The sequence below is a fragment of the Centroberyx affinis genome, unplaced genomic scaffold, assembly GCF_046629955.1.
Source record: "Centroberyx affinis isolate AG114_WGS23_722 - 3 ecotype Tasmania unplaced genomic scaffold, CSIRO-AGI_Caff_v1 ptg000905l_1, whole genome shotgun sequence".
NCBI lineage: Eukaryota > Metazoa > Chordata > Actinopteri > Beryciformes > Berycidae > Centroberyx > Centroberyx affinis.
In genome coordinates, this window is record NW_027279489.1 from 193,243 (window position 1) to 214,629 (window position 21,387).

The 21,387-nt window shown below is 43.4% G+C and overlaps 1 protein-coding gene across 1 annotated transcript; it reads right to left on the minus strand.

Moving 5' to 3' along the window:
• Window positions 1-1,542: 1,542 nt before the first annotated feature.
• Window positions 1,543-11,095, minus strand: gdf5 (growth differentiation factor 5). Its single transcript, XM_071521644.1, has 2 exons — window positions 10,195-11,095; window positions 1,543-2,543 (listed from the first exon to the last, which is right to left on the minus strand). Exons 1-2 carry the CDS (start codon window positions 11,093-11,095, stop codon window positions 1,543-1,545), a joined length of 1,902 nt encoding a protein of 633 aa, XP_071377745.1.
• Window positions 11,096-21,387: the final 10,292 nt, after the last annotated feature.

Sequence of the window (21,387 nt, forward strand, 5' to 3'; positions counted from 1 at the left end):
ACTAATTTAGACTTTGTGAATTCCCCCTATTCCCCCAAATTAAATTCTGGTTTAGTCACTTCTCTGCCCAGAGACAGTGATGAAGTGAAATTTAGGAGTGATATCCAAACTCCGAGCGCCAGTTTTCTCTGGACGGAGCGTGAAAACTGGACTCAACTACGTTTAGATCTTTTCCCTCTCTTTTCATCTGTTTGGTTTCCTTTCATATGAAGCATCACAGAGCGGCTGGTTGGTTAAACATGAGCCTGCTGTGTGACCTTTACTGACCTCACCTTACAGGAATTCTGGGTATTGAAGTTCAATACCCTAGTGCAGCTTTAACTGAGATGTTGAGAGTGGATTTTTGGATATGATTCCAAGTGCCTGGTGCGTTTCATTAACAGAGTAAAATTCAGAAATGCCACAGTGTCCCTTTAACTTGACCAACTAATTTTTATGTCTTAATCACTGAACCACCTACCTAGTTGGACATTTCAGCTAGCCTCGCAGCACCTTAAGCCTTAAGTTGGCACTGAGAGAACTGAAGAAGCTTAAGGTTAAACATCATTCCAGTTCTAACACAGGCAGTCTTGGGTGAAATAGTGATTTGGCATCTAAAAAACAAATTCTTTTGATCGTTTAGTCTAGAGTGCTTGAGGGGGCAGAGGCTTGGGCTGATAGGGTTTTGGAGCTCAATCAATCATACGTTTGTTATTGGAGAGCAGTTCATGCGATTTTCCCACGTTTGGAGCAGGACGGATTAGCACTTCATCACTGGCCTGTATTTACACATCAGACATTCTTCTCATGCTTTACAAAAAAAGTCACTGTTGGATAAAGGCATAACGATCACTGCTCATCGCGCATCTGAATGGGCAAAGGCACAATGGCAGATAAGTGCTGGAAAAAAGGGCATTTCTTTGAGTATAATTCACTAATATTTCAATAGCATTTCTGTTACACGCAAACTTTTTACACCGATCCAGAAATAGATACAAATCTGAAGAGGAAAAGAACAACACACAGTAAAAAATCTGTTCAGTTCTAATATGAGAGAAGTCTCCAGTCTTTTTTTTTTTCAATCAGGATATAAAAACATTTCATTGGAGAGTATCTCTATCTGTCAGTACAGTTGTTTATTCTCCTCTCAGTTGCATAGAACATTGTGTCGTGCTCATTGCCAGCATCAATGTTATGCAGAAGTACTTGACAGTGAGTGGAGGGGAGAAGCTCCTCCAGATGAGTTTATCTTTCTCTGTTTTGTCTACAACAGTCTTTGGTATGCAGTGTTAGTCCACTGAACTGGGAAGAGGAATCTTTGTTGCACAGCATTGAACTTTAAATCTTTGAGTTTGGTCATTGTCAGCTGAAACGAGGTCGCTCTTCCTCAGAGTCTATCTTCCTCTTCAGTTTTGATCACAATATTTACCTCACTGTTCATGTCCGAATCTGTCTTTCCTCAAAGTAAAAGGCAGGTGGGCCTCGTTCTCTTTCTCCCTCTCTCTCTCCCCGGTCTTCTCCCCCCCCCCCCCCCCCCCTCTCTCTCTCTCTCTCCTTTCGTCGCTACCTGCAGCCACAGGACTCCACCACCATGTCTTCGTACTGCTTGTAGACGACGTTATTGGCCGAGTCGATGTAGAGGATGCTGATGGGGCTGAGGCGCGTCGGGACGCAGCAGGTGGGCGGGGTCGACTCCGGGTCCATGGAGTTCATGAGCGTTTGTATGATGGCGTGGTTGGTCGGCTCGAGGTGCGAGCGGATGGGGAAGTCGCAGACGCCGTCGCAGTGGAACGCCTCGTACTCCAGCGGCGCGATGATCCAGTCGTCCCAGCCCATCTCCTTGAAGTTGACGTGGAGCTGCCTGCGGTGGCACCGCGGCTTCGTCTGCGTCTTCACCGCCTGGTGCGGCGGGAGAGACTGCGGCGGCGGCGGCGGCGACTGCTGCTGCGGCGGCTTTTTGGCCGCCCTCGCCGCGGGAGCTCGCCGCATCCTCCGCTGGGTGAACAGGTACTCGTAGACGGTTTTGTTGTCGTGGCCCGAGCGCGCCTTGATCTCGTTGTAGAACAGGTCGCGCTTCTTGGTCTTGCCGAACGCCAGGAAGAAGGCCTTCTCCTTGTTGGTCCTCCCGGGTCGGGCGAACCCCAGCGCCCGCAGGTCCGTGGGGCGACCCCCCCGGTGCTCCAGGGCCTCCAGTTCAAAGCACAGCTGCTGGGAGTGCTGGCTCTGCTGGTTCCTGAAGCCCTTGAAGACTTTCCAGATGTCGAACACCTCCCACTTGCTGCCGATTCCACCTCCGCCGGCCAGATCCTCCACAGGCCTCGTCTGGAGCAGAGCGGCCTTCTGTTTACCTGAAGCGCAGGTGTACAGCTTCAGGAACGGGGAGAAGCCTCCTCCTCCACCCCCTCCACCGGTGGCTGCCGATCCCAGCGCCGCGTTTGAGGCTTTGCGGGGGTCAGACAGGCGTTTCCTCAGGATGCGCAGCTCGGCCCCCAGGAGCCCGTCTCGCTCCAGAGAGCTGATGTTGAAGTGGTACTTCTGCCGTCTCAGCTGGGGCCCGCGCTCATCTGGGAGGGAGGACAGTGACACAGAGGCAAGCATGTACGCATGGGGGGAAAACACACACACAAAAACACACACACACACACACACAGACACGGAAATGTGCGTGAACATTGACAGAAGCATGCACACACAGACAAGCACAGGTGCAAACAAATACACATGCAAAGGTTAGGGGTGACAGAGAGGACAGGACATTCAGAGGCACACACGTAAATACACACATGGACATTACGTATACCCAAGCACAGGTGCAGAGAAACACATGCACACACAGGTGCGCAGACACACACACACACACACACGTGTATGAAGGCATACAAACACAGATATATAGAAACACACATAAACACACACGCACATGTGCGCACACACCGCGAACAGGAAGAGAGGGGGAGAAAAACAGAAAAACATAGTCAAGGGCAAGAATAACAAAAATATTGACACATTTCCTTACAGCATGCTAGTACAGCCTCTCAGGTAAACACACACACACACACACACTCTCTCTCGCACACACTCATACATGCACACACACTTACACACACACACACACACAGCAGGAGGCTTACATGAATTGAATGGTGTGGTGTGTAATGTTTTCTTTTTGTTGTCAGTGAGGGAAACCAGTGAACTTCCATGTCCAAATGGAATCCAGCAATGAAATCCACTAGCACACATACACACACACACCCACACACTGACACACACACACACACACACACACACACACACACACACACGCACACACACACACAGCAGATCTCCTCTCCCCTCCCCTCGCTTCCTCTCACGTCATCTCCCCTCCTTCACATCCAGGACTTTAGCATGCATTGAAAAGTACATTAGAACCAGACAGGCCGACCACATCGGACTGTAAACAGGCCTGTTATTATGGACCTGCAGCTATTCACCGCCGACAGATAGACCCTCCACACTGTTCCCCCTGCATCTGCTGCGGAGGGATCAGACCGTAGACGACACGCACATCCTGCCGCTTCTCCGTGGAAGATCAGATTAAAGCTCAAACCCAGAGAAGGTTTAGTCGCTGTGTATAAGACCGTTAGCTAGAGGTAAATCTAAATGTTTCTCTCGGTATCCTGGGTTTGAGTCGGCCTCATGACCCACTGGTGTGTTTTTCTGTCATCATCACACTCTCATTTTTTACTTTGACATTATACTGTCCAATAGAACAGAAATACCTGTATATATATGCTTTAAAAACACACACAAACATTATATTTTCAAAAATGTTTTGGACAGGAAAGGAGAACAGTGTAATTTTTTCTGCTTTCCCGATGCGCTTTTATTAAAAGTGTGATTTTTAAACATGTATATATTATTGTAAAATTAATTGTGAAACGTTGGTTTAATTACCGTAAACAAATGAGACCACGGTCAAGATGACTGGTAGCTTCTATCTCAAGCCACTAGTATCGTTAGCGCTAGTGTTTATCAAAATGAAGACCACATTTCCCATAAACCCTGTTGCTTCCCGTCACAAAGAGATGCTGTTTGGGGGAACAAACGTGCATCTGTGTATATTGGTTTTCTCTTTACTGACGAGGATCAACATGTTGTAAGTGATTTTTCCATCTGGCTTTCACTCCTTCCACCATCTGCTTTTGCCAGAAACTCTGAGAGCTTTAGCTTTGTTTGCTCTGGAAGAACAGGAGCCCTCTTCGTGTTTTGTGCCGTAAAGCAATCCAGCAGATTTCCCGCCAAATCCGACCCAGTGACACACAATGTAAAGCACGGTGTAGAGGCTGGTAGAGGCTAACAATCTTCTCAGCAATGGTCTAATTTCTTTGCGGTAAGTACACTAATGTCTCAAAATGAAAGTGGTGATGATTTATTGATGTTAAAATGCTGCATGTAGCGGCTTTAATAGCAAACATCTTCAGTAGCATCTCTGCTTTTGTAGACAGTATGCAGCGGAAAATGTCAGGCAGGACTGGAGAAATCGGCAGAAGACTTGCAACACAGGCTTGAACCCACAACATCACAAACACACAGGAAACACCTCAACAGGACAACCGACACCAGGAGATTAAGTGAGAGCAGAACACATCAAACTACTCTTCATCAAAAAGTCTCCAAACAACACGTGGTGTTAAAAAAGGACGCCGTTAGATCATGAAAGTAGGTTATTCCACTTTTCCCATTTGTTACAGCATTTCCACAGCTAAGAGCAACTGCAGAGCCTCATCTTCAATAAGTTTTAAACCCCATATTAATCCATTCCGCTCAAATGTGGCTAACAACTCTGCTTTGAACTTCACGTTTAATTACGTCAAGGAATCAACCAAAAATGTAGTGGTTAACTACAGTTGTTGACATATAGGGGTGGAGAATTGGCTATGTCCATGCTGTGTGTGGTTAAGGAGCGCCAACCAGAGAAAAAGAGAGACATAAGATGAGGGGGGAAACAAAACAGACATTTAGAGGAAGAAAGAGAGGAGAGGGAAAGGAGGGAGGGAGGGAGGGAGGGATGGGGTTGGAGGGTGACAGAAGAGTTTGTAATGAGAGATGAGAGGAAAAAAGAAACGGGTGTTCAGTTTTTGTTTCTGTTCTGTTTCTGGGGAGTTCTGCTGTGCACTTTAAATCTTGTACTGTAGTAACTTGTGTAGAAATCTGTAATTTTCAATTACGTGACCGGATGAGCTGCTGCTGTTCCTCGTCTTTGTCTGTGAAGACCACAGTCACAGTGACATCACTGCCTATTGTGTGTATTTTTTTCAGTAGTTATCAATGTATGCACTCAATCTCTGATCACTAACGTTCTGGCCATGCAATGGAGCTGCATGTGTATGTATTTTTTTATGCTCAGATAAATTACTAGTTCAACTAATGAATCCTGATATGTTAAAGTGTATGTTACTGTTGTTATGGTGGTGCTGGGACTGTCAAAGTGATATGACTTTTAAATCAGAATTACACAGTTGTTTTTTTCAGCTGCCTTTTTATATATTTATATATATCCCAAATTAACTTTTAACACATTGAGAAGAAGTTGGAGAGAATAAGGAGAATATGCCATGACAGACTTAATTAAAGGTGCATGTTGCATTTTTAAACATAAGTATATCATAATCAAATTAATTGTGATACCTTGGTATAATTACCTTAAACAAATGAGACCTTGGTTGAAGTGATTGGTAGCCTCTCTCTCACAACAGTGGTATTGTTATGTCTGGTGTTTCTCGAAATTAAGACCACACTTCCCATAAACCCTGTTGCTTCCTGCCACTAAGAACATGTTGCTACTTGTCTCCACTCCCTGGCCTTTCTCTCCTTCCACCATCTGCTGCCAGAAACTCTGAAAGCTTTAGCTCCGTTTGCTCTGGAAGAGCAGCGCCCTCTTCCAGTTTTGTGCCATAAAGCGATCCAGCAGATTTACCGCAAAATCCGACCCGGTGGCACAAAATGTAAAATGCAGAGTTGAGGCCGTTAGAGGCTGACAGTCTTTTCTGTATAGTCTCATTTGCTTATGGTAATGATACTGATGTCTCAAAATGTATGTGGTTATGATTTATTGATGTTTACATGCTACATGTAGCACCTTTAAATAGAAGAAAGCAAAGGCTTAATGTGTGTTTTGGGTATGGTGGCCCCTGCTGAAAGATTGTCACATCACTACTGGCTTTGTTTACATAGTGATTTACTGAATTCAAATAAATTTCTTCAGTGGAATTTATTGTTGTAGATTTTGTTTTAAGGACTGGCAAAATATGGAAACCAGGTGTGAGTTTTAGTATAGATGAGTTTACTGTGATTACTATGTAACTGTAAAGTATTGTGTTTTGTTTGCTTTGTTCTCATGTTGATTTTGTTATTTTGGTTTTCATAACCATATAACTCCAACCCAGTTCCATGTAGCCCTCTGTTCCCCGACCCTGCAGATAACCAGAGTGTCTTCCTGCATTCTGTGCTTTGCTCCAGTTTAGCCTGCGGGGCAACGTGTGGCAGGCAACGTCAGCTGGCTAATAACAACAAACAGTCTGAGACTAAGCTACATTACAGGCTAGTCCACATCCCTAAACACCTCAAGAGGCTGTGTCTGAAGAATGAGGGGAGAGGTGGAGAAGTGGAAAGGAAGAAAGAAAGACAAAGAACAAATAAATGCAGAGAGGAGAGGTTAAGAAAGAAAAAGGTGAAGAGACAGAAAGGGGAGAGGAGAGAGAGTGGCGGGAGGAATAGAGACTGAAAGTGAGAGAGAAAGGAAAGACAGAAAGAAAGAAGGAAATGAAGAAATTCAGAGGAGAGGTTAAGAAAAAAGATGAGAGAAAAGGGAGAGGCAAGAGAGAAAGAAAGAAAGAAAGAAAGATGAAGTTAAGAAAGAGTAAGAGGAAGATAGAGAAAGGGGAGAGGAGAGAGAGCGGTGGGAGGAAGAGAGACTGAAAGTGAGAAAGAAAGAAAGAAAAAGGTGAAGATACAGAAAGGGGAGAGGAGAGAGAGTGGCGGGAGGAAGAGAGACTGAAAGTGAGAGAGAAAGGAAAGACAGAAAGAAAGAAGGAAATGAAGAAATTCAGAGGAGAGGTTAAGAAAAAAGATGAGAGAAAAGGGAGAGGCAAGAGAGCGGTGGGAGGAAGAGAGAAAGAAAGAAAGAAGGAAAGAAAGATGAGGTTAAGAAAGAATAAGAGGAAGATAGAGAAAGGGGAGAGGAGAGAGAGCGGTGGGAGGAAGAGAGACTGGAAGTGAGAAAGAAAAAGAAAGAAAAAGGTGAAGAGACAGAAAGGGGAGAGGAGAGAGAGTGGCGGGAGGAAGAGAGACTGAAAGAGAGAGAAAGAAAGAAGGAAATGAAGAAATTCAGAGGAGAGGTTAAGAAAAAAGATGAGAGAAAAGGGAGAGGCAAGAGAGCGGTGGGAGGAAGAGAGAAAGAAAGAAAGAAATATGAGGTTAAGAAAGAATAAGAGGAAGATAGAGAAAGGGGAGAGGAGAGAGAGCGGTGGGAGGAAGAGAGACTGAAAGTGAGAAAGAAAAGAGGGGGAGGGAGAGAGTGTGCAGCAGAGAGAGGAAGAGATGTGTCGGGGCATCAGTTACACCTCCGCTCAGCCCCTCTCCAGGCGGAGGAGGTCACCGACGATTTGCTGAGGACACGCTAAACAAATAAAGCCCAAATTAAAAGTACATTAAGTGCTTGAAATGTAAACCTTTAGCGGGGCTAGAAATATTAAACTCTGGTCATTTAAACATCGTTTTAAACAGTTTTACGCCGTAAAGATAACATCACACAGGGGGGCCACCCTACTTGTGGCTGTGAGGAGTGTTTATTTACTCTCCTGAGGCTGTATATCACTGGGACCGGTGCTGCTGCCGGTGGCTCACCAGATGGCTGGCAACACACACACACACACACACACACACACACACACACACACACACACAGATGAGCAAAAATGCACACAGACACGCATACAAAGAGAGACACACAGACACATACAGACACACATATGAGCACACACACACATACACACACAAATACACAAGTACAAATATACACACATGCACACTTACACGTATGTGCACAAGCACGCATGAGAACCCCAAACACACTGGACTGACATTAAGACGTGTGATAGCTCTAGGACTGCAACTAACTATGAATTTTTAATTATCGATTAATGAATTGATCATATTTTTGATTAATCAATTAATCGTTTAGTCTGTAAAATGTCAAAAAATTATGATAAATGCTCATCACAAGTTCCGAGAGCAGCCAAAAAAAAAAACCCAAGGTATTCATTTTATAATGATATGAAACAGGAAAAACAAACAAATCTTAGCATTTGTGAAGCTGTAACCAGAAAATGTTTGGTATTTTTGCTTGATAAATGTCCAAAACGATTAATTAATAGTCAAAATTATAAACGATTTTCATTTTCCATCAATTGGCTAATCGATTAATCGACTAATCGTTTCAGCACTAGATAGCTCACAGTTCAGCTTGCAGCAGCTCTCTGCAGGTCTGAAGTCTGTTACAGCCCAGTTAAGAGTAACAGAGTCTCTACACTCCTGCCATCAGACTAACTCCTGCCCCGGCTCAACGGCTCTGGGTCTAGATAAAGGACCAAGACCCGCCATTCCTTCTACATGTGTGTATGAGAGAGGCCGACCTTCCTCCCTCCCCTCCAGATGCTCTTCCTTGTCTTAACTCATCTTCTCTGACCTCACAGACACCCTAACACAGACACACCCACATTTAGACACCTCGCAAACTCCTACTCTCTAGCCGTACTTCCATATCTGGGCCCGGATCCAGATCCATCCGTCTTCACAAGCCACTTCCCACTTCCCCACTTCCTCAGTCCGAGTTCCAGCACCAGCTCTCTCCTACTAATTCCAGACTATAGATCGAACTTCAGTCCTCTCCACCAACACCGGCCCTGTCTTCCAGCTCCAGCCCTCTTTCTCCCCCTTAGACCCAGACTCCCAGCCCTCTCCTACCAGCTCCAGATCTCTCTCCTAAGCCCCGGACATCGGACGTCTCCCCTAGCTCCAGCCCTCTCCTTCAGGCCCCAGCACCCTCCACCAACCTCAGTCCCATCTCTAGATCCAGCCTCTGACCTCTGGTGTATCCCTTGTTTTCTTGTATTTCCCCCTGATCAATCAATCAATCAGTCAATCAAGGAACAGAACCCATGTGAGAAGTGCTGCTTGGATCCATAATTGCCAGAAGCAAACAAAACAGGTGTTTTTCCAATTCAAATTAATGTAAATGCCTCAGTTAACAACAGTGAATGTTAACACAAATCATATCAATGGCTACCAGTGAGCTATCAATCAAAAGGAACAATAATAGCAGTCGTTTGGTGACATACAGTAGACTACATATCAGTTTCACATCACATTTACTGATTAAGGCTATACTATTTCCAAATGACAGGGATAAGTGAATGCAACTGACTAGTATATGGGCTTCCTTTAATTTTGAGGTGATGTAGATATATAGGATTGACTCCAGCATGGATACACTCTCCATTAAATGGGTTCTAGGCCTACATAGTACCAGAAAGGGGTTCTTATGGCTTGTACCATAGCAGAACTCTTTTTTTGTTCTTTGAAGAACCCTTTGAGAATGTATTAATTGTTCCAAATCAGTGATTTTAAAATAACCTTTTTTTCTTTGCTCTGATTTGCCTGTTTTTTTTCTGTTACATGTAGACAGTATAATGGATGTCTTAGATTGTCTGTGGAAGTTCAAATGGGGTTTGAATTTGTTGGTCATCCGGGATTAATTTGTGCCAAGGTAGATGGTTAGATCACTTTGGCGCCCAGTTGAGAAAGAAAATCCTTTTCTGCTTAAGTTAAAAACCTTTACATTCAACACGAATAAAGAAATATTTGTTTCTATATGGAACTGACAAGTGATTTTGGAACCACAAGTGGTTCTTCAGGAAAGCCCAATTTAGACGAAAAGATCGTAAAGAACCATCATTTTATGGTGTAAGTGGGCAAAATACGCAGTGGAATTCAAAGAATAAAAGTATCAGTGAAAAAATACTGTTGGTCATTATTGTTGGCAAAATGATAAAATACTGCGATTACTTCTACTGTCGTCTTAAGGACAAGCACGCGAGAGACGAAGAGAGAAGATGTTGCCAATACATCATGGCTGACAGCGCACAGAGAGCCTGGGAAGGAGAAGTTGTTTACCTTGTCCTTTATCCACGAAGCTGGTGATGGTGTTGGCCAAGCCTGCCTCGTGCAGCGCGCTGCTGTTCAGCTCCCCGGTAGAGAGAGACCAGTAAAGCGACAGCATGTAGTCGTGAGGAATCACCAGCGGCTGCTTGTGATGCGCCTCCCGGTCGCTGGCTTTGCCCGGCGGCGCCTTGTTACCGGCGCCCCGCTGCGCCACCGGAGCCGCGTACTGCAGCTGCTGCTGCTGCTTTTGCGCACCGGTGGCTCTGTGTGGAGGTCCGCTGCGCATTGGAGCCGCTGCCCCCGCTCTAGAAGCAGGTTTCCCGGAATTTTTCCCCGGTGGGCCACCGCCTCCACCTCCAATACCCGCTGTCCCGGCTCCTTTCCCCGCTGCGTGCGCGCTAAAAGCCGCGGGGGCGTGCGCTTTAATGTGAGCATCCCCGCCGGGTAGCCAGGAGCGCACAGCCTCTTTGCGCCCCAAGCTGACCGCTCTGTCCCGGTGTTGCAGCAGCAGCTGTGCCCGGTTCCCCGGCGCAGCCCCGTTGCGCGCTGGCGAGGATGAGGACGCAGGTGTCGCCGCAGTAAGCTTGCCTTTAACGACCGTCGTCTCGCCCTTGATTAGCGGCGGGCCTGCACGAATACGCGTGATCCTCGCCGGATTCCCCGATGAGGGTTTCCACGTCCCAGAAGCGGCCACCGGTAGCCTGCCTGTGGCTAGTGTGGACCCGCCGGTTCCTCCACCGGTCCCTACGCGGGATTGATCACCTTCCCCGCCGCCTGCCGTGCGCTCCGCCGCTTCTCCCCGCCGGTGGTGGTTCTCGCTCGGCCTGGTCCGGCTGAGTGAAGCGAGGACGGGATCCAGGTAAATAAGAGTCCAGCAGCCCAGCAGGAGAGGGAGACGCTTCACAACTTTCATCCTAAAGGCCGTGTGCCTTCTGCCAGGCCGTCATCGTAATAAACCAGACGCTGTTGTGAATTAATTGACCTGTTCGGTTAAATAAAGGAGAGCGAGCCGTCCCGTCTGGTCCGAGTCTTTCATCCTCTGAGTTTAGCGTGCGCTGTGTCCGGGGACAAATGAAGAGAAACCGCTTCTCCCGTTCGAAATAAGCAATAAACATACACAAGGCTGTAAAAACAAAGATGTGGAGTATAACTGAGTATTATGAGGTGAAGAAACAAACCCTGCAAACCCTTATTCTCCAATCCGTTATGTAGGAGAACCATAATGCTGGAAAGATCCTGCCTCTGCTAGAAGTATAGAAATCCAAGAAAAGGCTTTTTTTGGGGGGTTGAGAGCGGAGAAAAAATGGACTTGCATTAAACACTCCACGGTACTATTCTGCTGGATATCTTGTAAGAGACTTCTTTAAATCCCACTTTTTTCCAAGAGAGGCAAGAATGGCGTAATGCTGCTGCCTCAGGTTTTTTTTTTTCTTTCCCTTCAAAGTTTGAACCCCGTCCAGTGAAAATATTTCACTCACACACCAACCTGCAGGTGCTCGAAAAAATCCTCCAACAAACCTGAACTCAGGAATTGGAAACGGAATTCCAGAAAGCTGTTTTAATTACCCCGTGATGTCATGCTGTCCAAACTCATTTAACAGCAATATTTCTTCTCAAATCTTCCTCCCCTCTTTCCACCGATGACTCACTCAGGCTGCAACACACAAAATGGCACTAACCCCCCCCCTCTAAAAAAAAAAAAAAAAAAGAGCTTTGCATTATGTCATTTGAAGTGAGCAGTTTTTCTAGGCTTCCACTTTCTCCAAACAAAAGGGTGAGAAGGGTGTCAGGTGATGTCAGGATAGCCCAGTGGTTCTACTAGGAGTTATATAGCTCCAGTGTAGTGTCACACACACACACACACACACACACACACACAGACATGCACACATACCTGCACACACAAACACACATGCTCACATACACACACACGCACATACATCCATAAAAGCACACGTATTGTATAAGAATATGCACACACACACACACACACATTGACAGACAGGCACACACACCACAAACATACTGTATAAGCACACTTAAACTCACACATGCCCACACAAAAGCATGTGCACACACACACACACACACACACACACACAGAGTCAGTTTGAGGTTGCATTGCTCAAAGGCACAGCAGCAGTGTTTTGTTACCGACTGCAGAACACAGTTTCACACTTCCATTACATTGTACTGGTCGAGAACAATGTTGTTGAACAGTGTCGTTCCTGGAAAAAAAAGTAATAAATCACACATTACTTGTTACTTTTCTTAAAAGTAATGAATTACTTTACTTATTCCTCCCCGAAAAAAGTGACTAGTTACACTCGTCTTTACATTACTTTTGCGTTACACCCTTAAACGATTGTGCTAGACTTACCGGAGTTCATAAATATTGTAGAGCTAAGCCACATTATCAGAAGTAAATAATAACAGACTCACAATCTTTCTTTTTAGGTTTTTTTTTAATAAAGACAGAGCCCACAGCATTAAATTCAGACTTTCCCAGTTATTTTTTACCACTTTGTTGGCTCGTTCTACTGTAATTTCAATATTTCCAACATGACTTGAAGGCAGGATACGACGAGGGGGGAATCTTCTGATCGATATTAAGCTGATAAAGAGGTTAAAGAATGTAGCACAAGTCACGACCGATCTGTTAGATCAGTAAATGTAATGTGATTACTGAAACTGGAACACTAATGCCTTACTTTACTCTGATTGAAAAGGAGATTCTAACCGTCAACCTTCTGGTTTCATCCGCACTGCCTCAGACAAAAAGACAGCATGGAAAAACACACACACACACACACACTTCTAAAAAGCTTGCTGCTTCGACCTGGAGATTAAGGTCAGAGAGTCCGGTTGTCAAACATGGCACCGGACCGGGAGCATCAAGTTTTCACTCTCCCTTCTTTCACTTTTCTCTCCACTTCCTTCCCTCGTTGGGAGACAGGGGGCCTCGGTTTTGACTCTAAAACTCTTTGCCAGTTTAATTTATAATGCCACGAGGCGGGCCAGCTTCTCTAGTGTCATAAATTTAGCTAAGACTAAGCGCTAGGAATAATTAGAAGCCAGAAAGCATGGGTTCAGCTTTTTGAGATTTTGGCAGGCGAGCCGGGTCTCCGGTGGTTTGTAACAAGAGCTGGTGTTTTGGTACAGTGTTTCTCTCTCTCTCTCTCTCTCTTTCTTTCTTTCCCGCTCTCTCCATCGATCTCTCCCTCGCCGCGCTGCTCGGTATGGGGGCATGATGGATGAACAGAAGTGATTGGATAATATGAGGCTGTCGCCGATCGCACATAAAATCAACCTGATCCAGTCGATTCGACTAAACAGCTAAAGGATATGAGAAGCAGTGACTCACTAAGTAGCAGCAGCAAACAGGAGGCAATGATGAACGGCTTTGTGTTTGGTTGTATTGTGCATACAAGTCTCCCTGTTCTGCATCTATGCTGCATTGATACTGTATATAGTAGTAGTGATTGCATATATCCTCCATTTAGTGCTGAATTTACTAAATAATCTATCTAAAAAATCTATCAGAAGCTCGGTCATGGGTTTGTGTTTGATTTACTTGGGGTCAAGTTGGTTGAATTTCTCAAGAGTTCATTTCCAAAATGGAATAAATATGTTTTTAGAAAATCAATAATTTCCTGAAGTTCATCCGTCGTTATGTCTAAAATACAGAGGATCCAGTCTGTAGAGGTGTTATCATTTTGACAGCCAAGGATCTAAGTTGTCAAGTAGCCATGCTTTGATTTAATTTTGTGCTCTGGATCATTTTGTAAGAGAGTCAGACTCAAACTCTTCACCTGTATAAATAAATCCTTTTCATTTTTGTACTTGCAGTTGCAGTGCGAGTCAGCCCAAGTCAGACCGAGACTCTTCTGCATCATCTACAAGTAGACAACCTGCTTTAATTATGAGTGTGTTCAGCACTAAAACTAGCAGTTGTTGCATTAGTTTAGTTAGTTTTTAAGGATCTCCATTAGCTGACACACAGGCAACAATCTTCTTCCTGTAGTCCACATAGAACATAGATTACAAGTAAGTAAAAGGTATAAAATGAATGTTTAACAACGGCTAAAATATTAACATAGAAAGACAAAACGAGAATTAATACAAGAAGCACAGTGACAACCATGTTCATAAAATTAGAAAACCAAAAATGAACAAAATGACATCAAAAGGATTTCAAGAATATGAGATTTGAAAGCATCGCATATCTGAAAATATACTTAATATGCATTGTCTCATTGTCTCTCTCTCTCTCTCTCTCACACACACACACACACACACACACACACACACACACACACACAGAGACACACCTTGCTTCGGTGGAGTTCTGGGAAAAGTGGTTTTGGTGACTCTTGCCAAAGCTATGAAACTATGTGTAGGTACAGTTCCTGTATCTAAGGAACTAAGGAAGAGTGTGTATTTGTTTGTGTTGTGAGTGTGCGTGTGTGTGTGTGTGTGTGTGTGTGTGTGTGTGTGTGTGTGTGCATGCACGTCTGGGTGTTGTGTATCTGTCTGTGTATTGTTGAGTGTGTGTGTGTGTGTGTTCAAGGGTAACATTAAGGGCAGTGACACACATAAACACACACTCCAGACGCAGACATATGCACTCCCACGCTGGACACACACACACACACACACACACACACACACAGGGTGCACAAACCTCAGGACTTGCCCCGGCCCACCAGTTTGTCTGTTCGAAAAGGGTGAGCGCAGCAGATTGTATGTATACTCTGTTCTCAGGATGTCTGAGGAAAAAAGAAAGACAAGAAAAAAAAAGAAAAAAGAAACAGCTCAGAGGAAATGTGGTTTACCTTGTGCAGCCCCGGCCCGCGCGGCACGCAGGCCCAGAGAACATTACCTTCAGCTGCATTTACACAGGCACACAAATTCAGATTTTTTTAAAAGATTATTTGTTGGTATTTTTGCCTTTATTGGACAGAGTGGAGAGAGACAGGACAGAGAGGGAAAACAGATTATTGGGTTGGATAACTGGCTTCTGTAATAATCTTCAACCTGCTGTTAGAGCTACAAACTCAGTTTAAAGTTTTAAACAGCGTCTAAAAACCCATCTTTTTTATCCTGGCTTTCCATTGATTTTATTGTTTTTATCATCTCTTTTTAACTTTCTGTATTTTTTCCTGTTAGTTTGCTTCGGTGTTCTTTAATATTGTGTTATTTTATCGATTTGTTGTCGCCCTTTTACACTGTGATTAACCTATTATGCATAAATTGCTGCCGCTCTTTTTGTGAAGCACTTTGTAACCCTTGGTTTCGAAAGGTGCTATATAAACAAAATCTTACTTACTTACACATAGTAGATCCCAGACCGGATTCAAACCCAAGACATTTCAGACACACAGGGAAGGCCAAGTTCTGATTTTTTTTTACTCTTCATGGCACAAATCAGAAGTTGGAGTTCTAGCTATACAAACATTTCTTGGAGGCAGAGCTGCTCTGGAGGCAGAAATTATCTCATTGGTTGAGTTAAACCTCAGTGGGCGGAGCCAAGGAACCACCGTTTTTCTGGCTATGTAATATTAGCCTGAAGTTAAGTGAAAAAATCGAGGTAAGATTGGAGGAAGCTAATATTATGAAGTATAGCACTCTGCTACTAACTGAAAAAATGCAATCTACATGCTATCTATGTTAGCTAGTTAGCCTAGTTTCAAGCTCAAACTAGCCATACTAGCCTATAGCTATCTAGATAAGCTAGTTAGCTAGCTGCTGACCTTCAACATCATGAATACCATGGACATGAATGAATGAAAAAATAATAAAATCTTTTATTTATATTTTAACCAGAGTTCCTTCTTTGCCATTCAAGTTAGCCAGTTAGATAACTTGCGCTCTGGACAAGTGTGTTTTTTTGGCTCCGCCCACTGAGGTTTATTTCAACCAATAGGATTATTTCTACCTCTGAGAATTGTTTGTATAGCTAAAACTCCAATCTGACACAAATCAGCTGCTGTCCCAGTCTAAACAGAGAGGGGAAATAACATAGTGTTTTCCTTTTGTCTGACGATGACAAAACGATCAGCCCCGTGTGATAAAGGGTTAAACGACTCGTTCTGTCCTCCGGTGTGAACGCAGCCTTTGTCTGAATGTGCCACTGTCTTCCCCCGCTGCCTCCAGGCTTCGCCACGCAACGACAATAATAACTCAGCGGGGGAACGGGCGTGTAGGCTGCGCTGCTGCTATTTAGACAGACAGGGGTGAGTGACACTGAAAAACCGCACAGGGAGAGCGTCTGCCATGAGGTCAGACCAATAAAATAAAGAGTCAATTTGTTACCAGTCACCCTCCTTCCATAACTTTGAGCCGGTGCTTGGAGACGCGTCCCGCTGTCGCTGAGACATGCTGGAAACCTGCTGCTCTGTTTATAAAACATTACGCCACGGGGGAAAAAGAGTTTGTTTAGATGGCAGGAAATATTATAGAACGTTCAAAGTAAAGGCTGGACCGATATATCTGGGCGCCGATATTGGCCTTTTATTAAATGTCATGTCGTCCCCGGAGGTTTTTCCCTGACCACATAAAAACATAAAGACAGTCTGTAAAAGCTGCAATGAAATTTTCTAAAATAATTGAATTTGTACAGTTCAGGTTTTAGTGTCCCATAATGGCCTAAATGCTGTTTCAGAGGCTTTTCTACCCTGACAAGAATTACATTTGGGGGAAACACTGAATCCTTGTAACTTCTTGGCATGAAAATGAAAATTTTACACATAATTGAAAATCAAAATTATCCAAAAATATCGGCATTGGTATGAAAAACCCATACTGATCGCATCTCATGCTGTTTTTCATGATACTCACGCAGCCATTGGTACAAAACCGAAAGCTGTGAGTGTGCACCGCTCACACATCAGCTGGAATTGGTAAAATATAGATAACAGATGAATTGCTTTGAACAGGTGTGACTGCCTGTAGATTTGGCATCAAAGTTTATGTGTTTCTGATGTCAAGTTGCTGTACATTTACTTTCCATCTGTAAGATCTATTGTTCAAGAACTATTTAATCAATCCTGACTGAGAAGCAGCAGCTTATTGTGCAGCATTGTCCTGGGTGTGATATATTACTTTGTACAAGTAGGTTGTACAAAGTAACCAGTGGCCTCTTTGGCCTATTGGAGGCAATGTGCCTATTAGTGTATCTGTAGGCATCAATCAGGCATCAATCAGAAATACCAGTCAGAAATAATTTCATAGATACAGATTCTTTCCCAAATTAAATATCCATCTTTTTTTTTTTTTTTAAAGTGACACCTTATCAAAGTGTTTGAAACCAAATCTCAAAGTAATTATGGTACTTTTTCAAAGGATAACAGGTAACCTAAGTCCTTGGTTGACCAAGTAATATCATTTCTACAAATTGAATCGTCCTGTATTTTGGAAATATTGAATTGAATGGATATATGTGTACAGTGTTTTAGAGCAAAACCTTTCTTAAGTTTCCTTGTCTGACCTTTTAAAAGCTTGAATCACTGTATCCGCCTTAAGAAGGTTCTTGAACAGGCGGAGAAGAGGAAAACCACCAATGACCAACAGGTTGCCTTGTTTACAACAGCAATGTTTTGGTGACATATCGCTTTAGGACAAGGATAATTGTCCCTGGTTGCTTCAGTACTATTCCCCCTGACTATAGCCCCATCTCATCTGCTCTGAGTTAGGACTGTGTGTGTGTGTGTGTGTGTGTGTGTGTATGAGAGAGTGTCTGCATGTGCGTGGGTAACTGTAATCCTATGCCTGTGTACCGAGTGTTATGACCACTCATTAAAGACATAACAAATATTGGAAATCGTACTGTTAGTTACTGTTTTAATCAAGAAAATAAGATAGATGGGATGTGTGCATCAGTATGTCAGTGTGTGTGAAGTGTGTGTGTGCATGCATTGACGATGGTGTGTGTTGGTAGATATTGTGTGGTGCATGAAATAAATAAAGACTACCAGGCAACGTCAGGCGAAGGCCAGAACGTTCAAAATGCAATTCCTTACAGATTTTGACTTACCTAGGTATAAAAAATTAATTAAAATATTGTTAACACTTGCTCTTTCCACAAAATACACTGAGCAGATGGAAGCTGTGTTGAGGTTTTATCTTTAAACAGCATTAAAGGAGATAAATCAATCTCTCTTCAGGGTTTCTTGAAGTATATTCAGCTACTATTTTGTCCATCATTTCACTTACATTCTTGTAATCCATTACTAATATCATATGAAGTTGACCAGACAGTTTCTTTCTAGCGATATACACTACCAGTCAAAGGTTTGGATGCACCTGATCGAATGTATATGTTTTTCATTAAGCTGTTTTGATCTAAAGCCTTATGTTAAATGCTTGACATTTGTTTCTTATACAAATATAAATAGTGACGTTGATGCCTATGTATGAATTTCTTTCCGCCTTTTGCCTTTCCATCAAGGCAAAGGGCGGCTACTTTAAAGAATCTAAAATATGAGATAGTTTTGATTTGTTTAACACTTTTTTTGGTCACTGCGTAATTCCATTTGTGTTATTTCATCGTTCTGATGTCTTTACTGTTATTCTAAAATGTGGAAAATAGTAAAAAACAAAGAAAAATGTGTGTGTCCAAACTTTTGACTGGTAGGATAGATAGATAGATAGATAGATAGATAGATATACAGATTATAGATAGCTAGATAGATAGATAGATAGATAGACAGACAGATTATAGATAGATAGATAGATAGATAGACAGACTATAGATAGATAGATAGATAGATAGATAGATAGACAGACAGATTATAGATAGCTAGATAGATAGATAGACAGACTATAGATAGATAGATAGATAGATAGATAGACAGACTATAGATAGCTAGATAGATAGATAGATAGATAGATAGATAGACAGACAGATTATAGATAGATAGATAGATAGATAGATAGATAGATAGACAGACAATAGATAGATAGATAGATAGATAGACAGACTATAGATAGATAGAGAGACAGACAGACAGATTATAGATAGCTAGATAGATAGATAGACAGACTATAGATAGATAGATAGATAGATAGATAGACAGACTATAGATAGATAGATAGATAGATAGATAGAAAGAAGTAATCCAGGTATATATTGCAGTTCTTCCATCTATTTCAAGTGCTTAAACTGCCCCAGACGGAGGCAGCCTGACTTCTGAAACACATCCATCAAGCTGCTCCTCTTGCTTTAATTCCTCCTCCCTTGGAGTAGCTGCACTCTGCTGCTCCTCTGCCCCGCTCTGCTCTGCCCCGCTCTGCTCTGCCCCGCTCTGCTCTGCCCCGCCCCGCTCTGCCCTGCCCTGCCCTGCATGAGCCCTGACAGAAGTTCTGCTCCTCGTCTTGTGGTTTCTGGGGGTTTGGTAATTGACTCCAAACTGAACCCGGAGCAGAGCGTGCTGCTGCGCTCGCCGGCACACCGCTCCAGCCAGATGCTCTTCCAGTGCCCCCTTTAGGCTAACGCAAGCCAGGGCCTCCGCGTGGAACAAATTGAGAACATCCACTTCCATGCGGAGGAGTTTACAGGTTGCAGGTGGGCCAAACAATGTGACACGGATCACCGCTAAAGTCTGTTTATTAGTTTCTTCATCGCTCACAGAAACCGCTCCCTTGGGTGGTGGGGGTGAGGGGTGAGAGAGGGGTGGAGGGGGAATTGGGGGTTGGGGGTGGGGAGAGCAGTAACTGGTGAGTGGGAGACTGCGGCTCAAACATGGAAACTGTGACAAGTTTGGATATGCTGGCTGAACTGTAAACCTTTTTCGTCGTGACCCTCGGAGCCCCCATGGAAAAAGGGTTAGGGATTAAAACACAGAGAGAGAGAGAGAGAAAGAGAGAGAGCGAGAGAGAGAGAGGAACATACAATCAGACTGACCGCACTGTTCGCTTCAGTGTGTTTTGTTGATGCTCTGACGGAAGACGTTTGTCGTTGTGTATACGTTCTGACTGACTGTTGTTTCCTGGAAAATGTCTGCGGTTGTTGTTTTGTGTCAGGCGGAGTTTATTTGGTCCCTTGACATCACCAAACACCACGCCAGTCAAAATGCAGTTGTCACCAGCGGCCCGGATTCACAAAAGTGCCGCTGAGGTAGATCTTAAGAAGACATTTTAGGAAGTTTTTATGGAGGCCCGTAAATGCAATTCGCCAATATTTTCTATTTTCTATTTTACGATCTTCTCTTGGTTTCTCTCTTAGGAACTTCTCAAACTGGGCCGACCTGCAACCACGATGCAGATGAGCGTAAAAGGATTGAAAACTTTCAGAAAAGTTTGAAAATTGAAACCCTTAAGAATGAAACACTGATGGTATGAACAGTATCAATTAATGCAAACCTTTAACGACCAAATCTGCAGTGTAACAGCCAGCTAAGCCTAACAATATAATGTTAAGCTTAAAATGTAACATATATTAAGTAAAACTATTAATCCTTTGAAATGCATATTTAATTGTCTAATCTTAACTGTCTGAATGTAGAGACTTACTCTATTCTGTAACAATTTTAGGACAAGTGGAAGGTTATCTTAAAGTAAAGAAAAAATTTAGACCTTTTAGATTTGGATTTTTCTAAGGAAGCAAAATAAGAAGAAAGTTAAGAAAAAACTTAAGAACTATTTTGATGAATATTAAATACCTACTAGCACTTAAGAAGATTATTTTCCCTTATAATGTTTTGTGAATCCGGCCCCAGGTTGTGAATGAAAGACTGTTTTGGGAATAAGAAAACAGACAGAGGACACTCTCTTATTGTTCCACTTCATTTTGTTACCAAGACTGAAAATAAATTATGGCTTTTCTTTGCCACCCACTGCCACTGTCCAGCTGCACCACACCCTGTGACACCGCCTTATTAAACATGATTTTATCCATATACTTTACTCGGCCAACCTCAGTACAGTATTGAGATTTGACTGTGGAGGAGTGTGAATACAACTGAGGACCAATATATAGGCAGAGACATTACCAACCGCTCCATAAAACAACTGGTACTTGCATGGTCTGATGTTTGAATATTTGACATCCGTTATGAATCTGTTCATCTGCCCTCTGTCTTTACTGCAGCTGTTCTCTCTCACATGTTCTTCAGTGGAACCGAATAGCTGCATATTTAATTCATCCATAATCTAATCAGGTTGTCTCACTGAGATCGAAAAGTCTTTTTCAAGAGAGACCTGAGA

Excerpts from the sequence above, each read along its gene's own strand:
- gdf5 (XM_071521644.1), bottom strand. The coding sequence starts at position 11,095 with ATGAAAGTTGTGAAGCGTCTCCCTCTCCTGCTGGGCTGCTGGACTCTT. Across the intron at positions 2,544-10,194 it reads CTTCGTGGATAAAGGACAAG|ATGAGCGCGGGCCCCAGCTG; the intron begins GTAAACAACTTC and ends CCTCCCTCCCAG.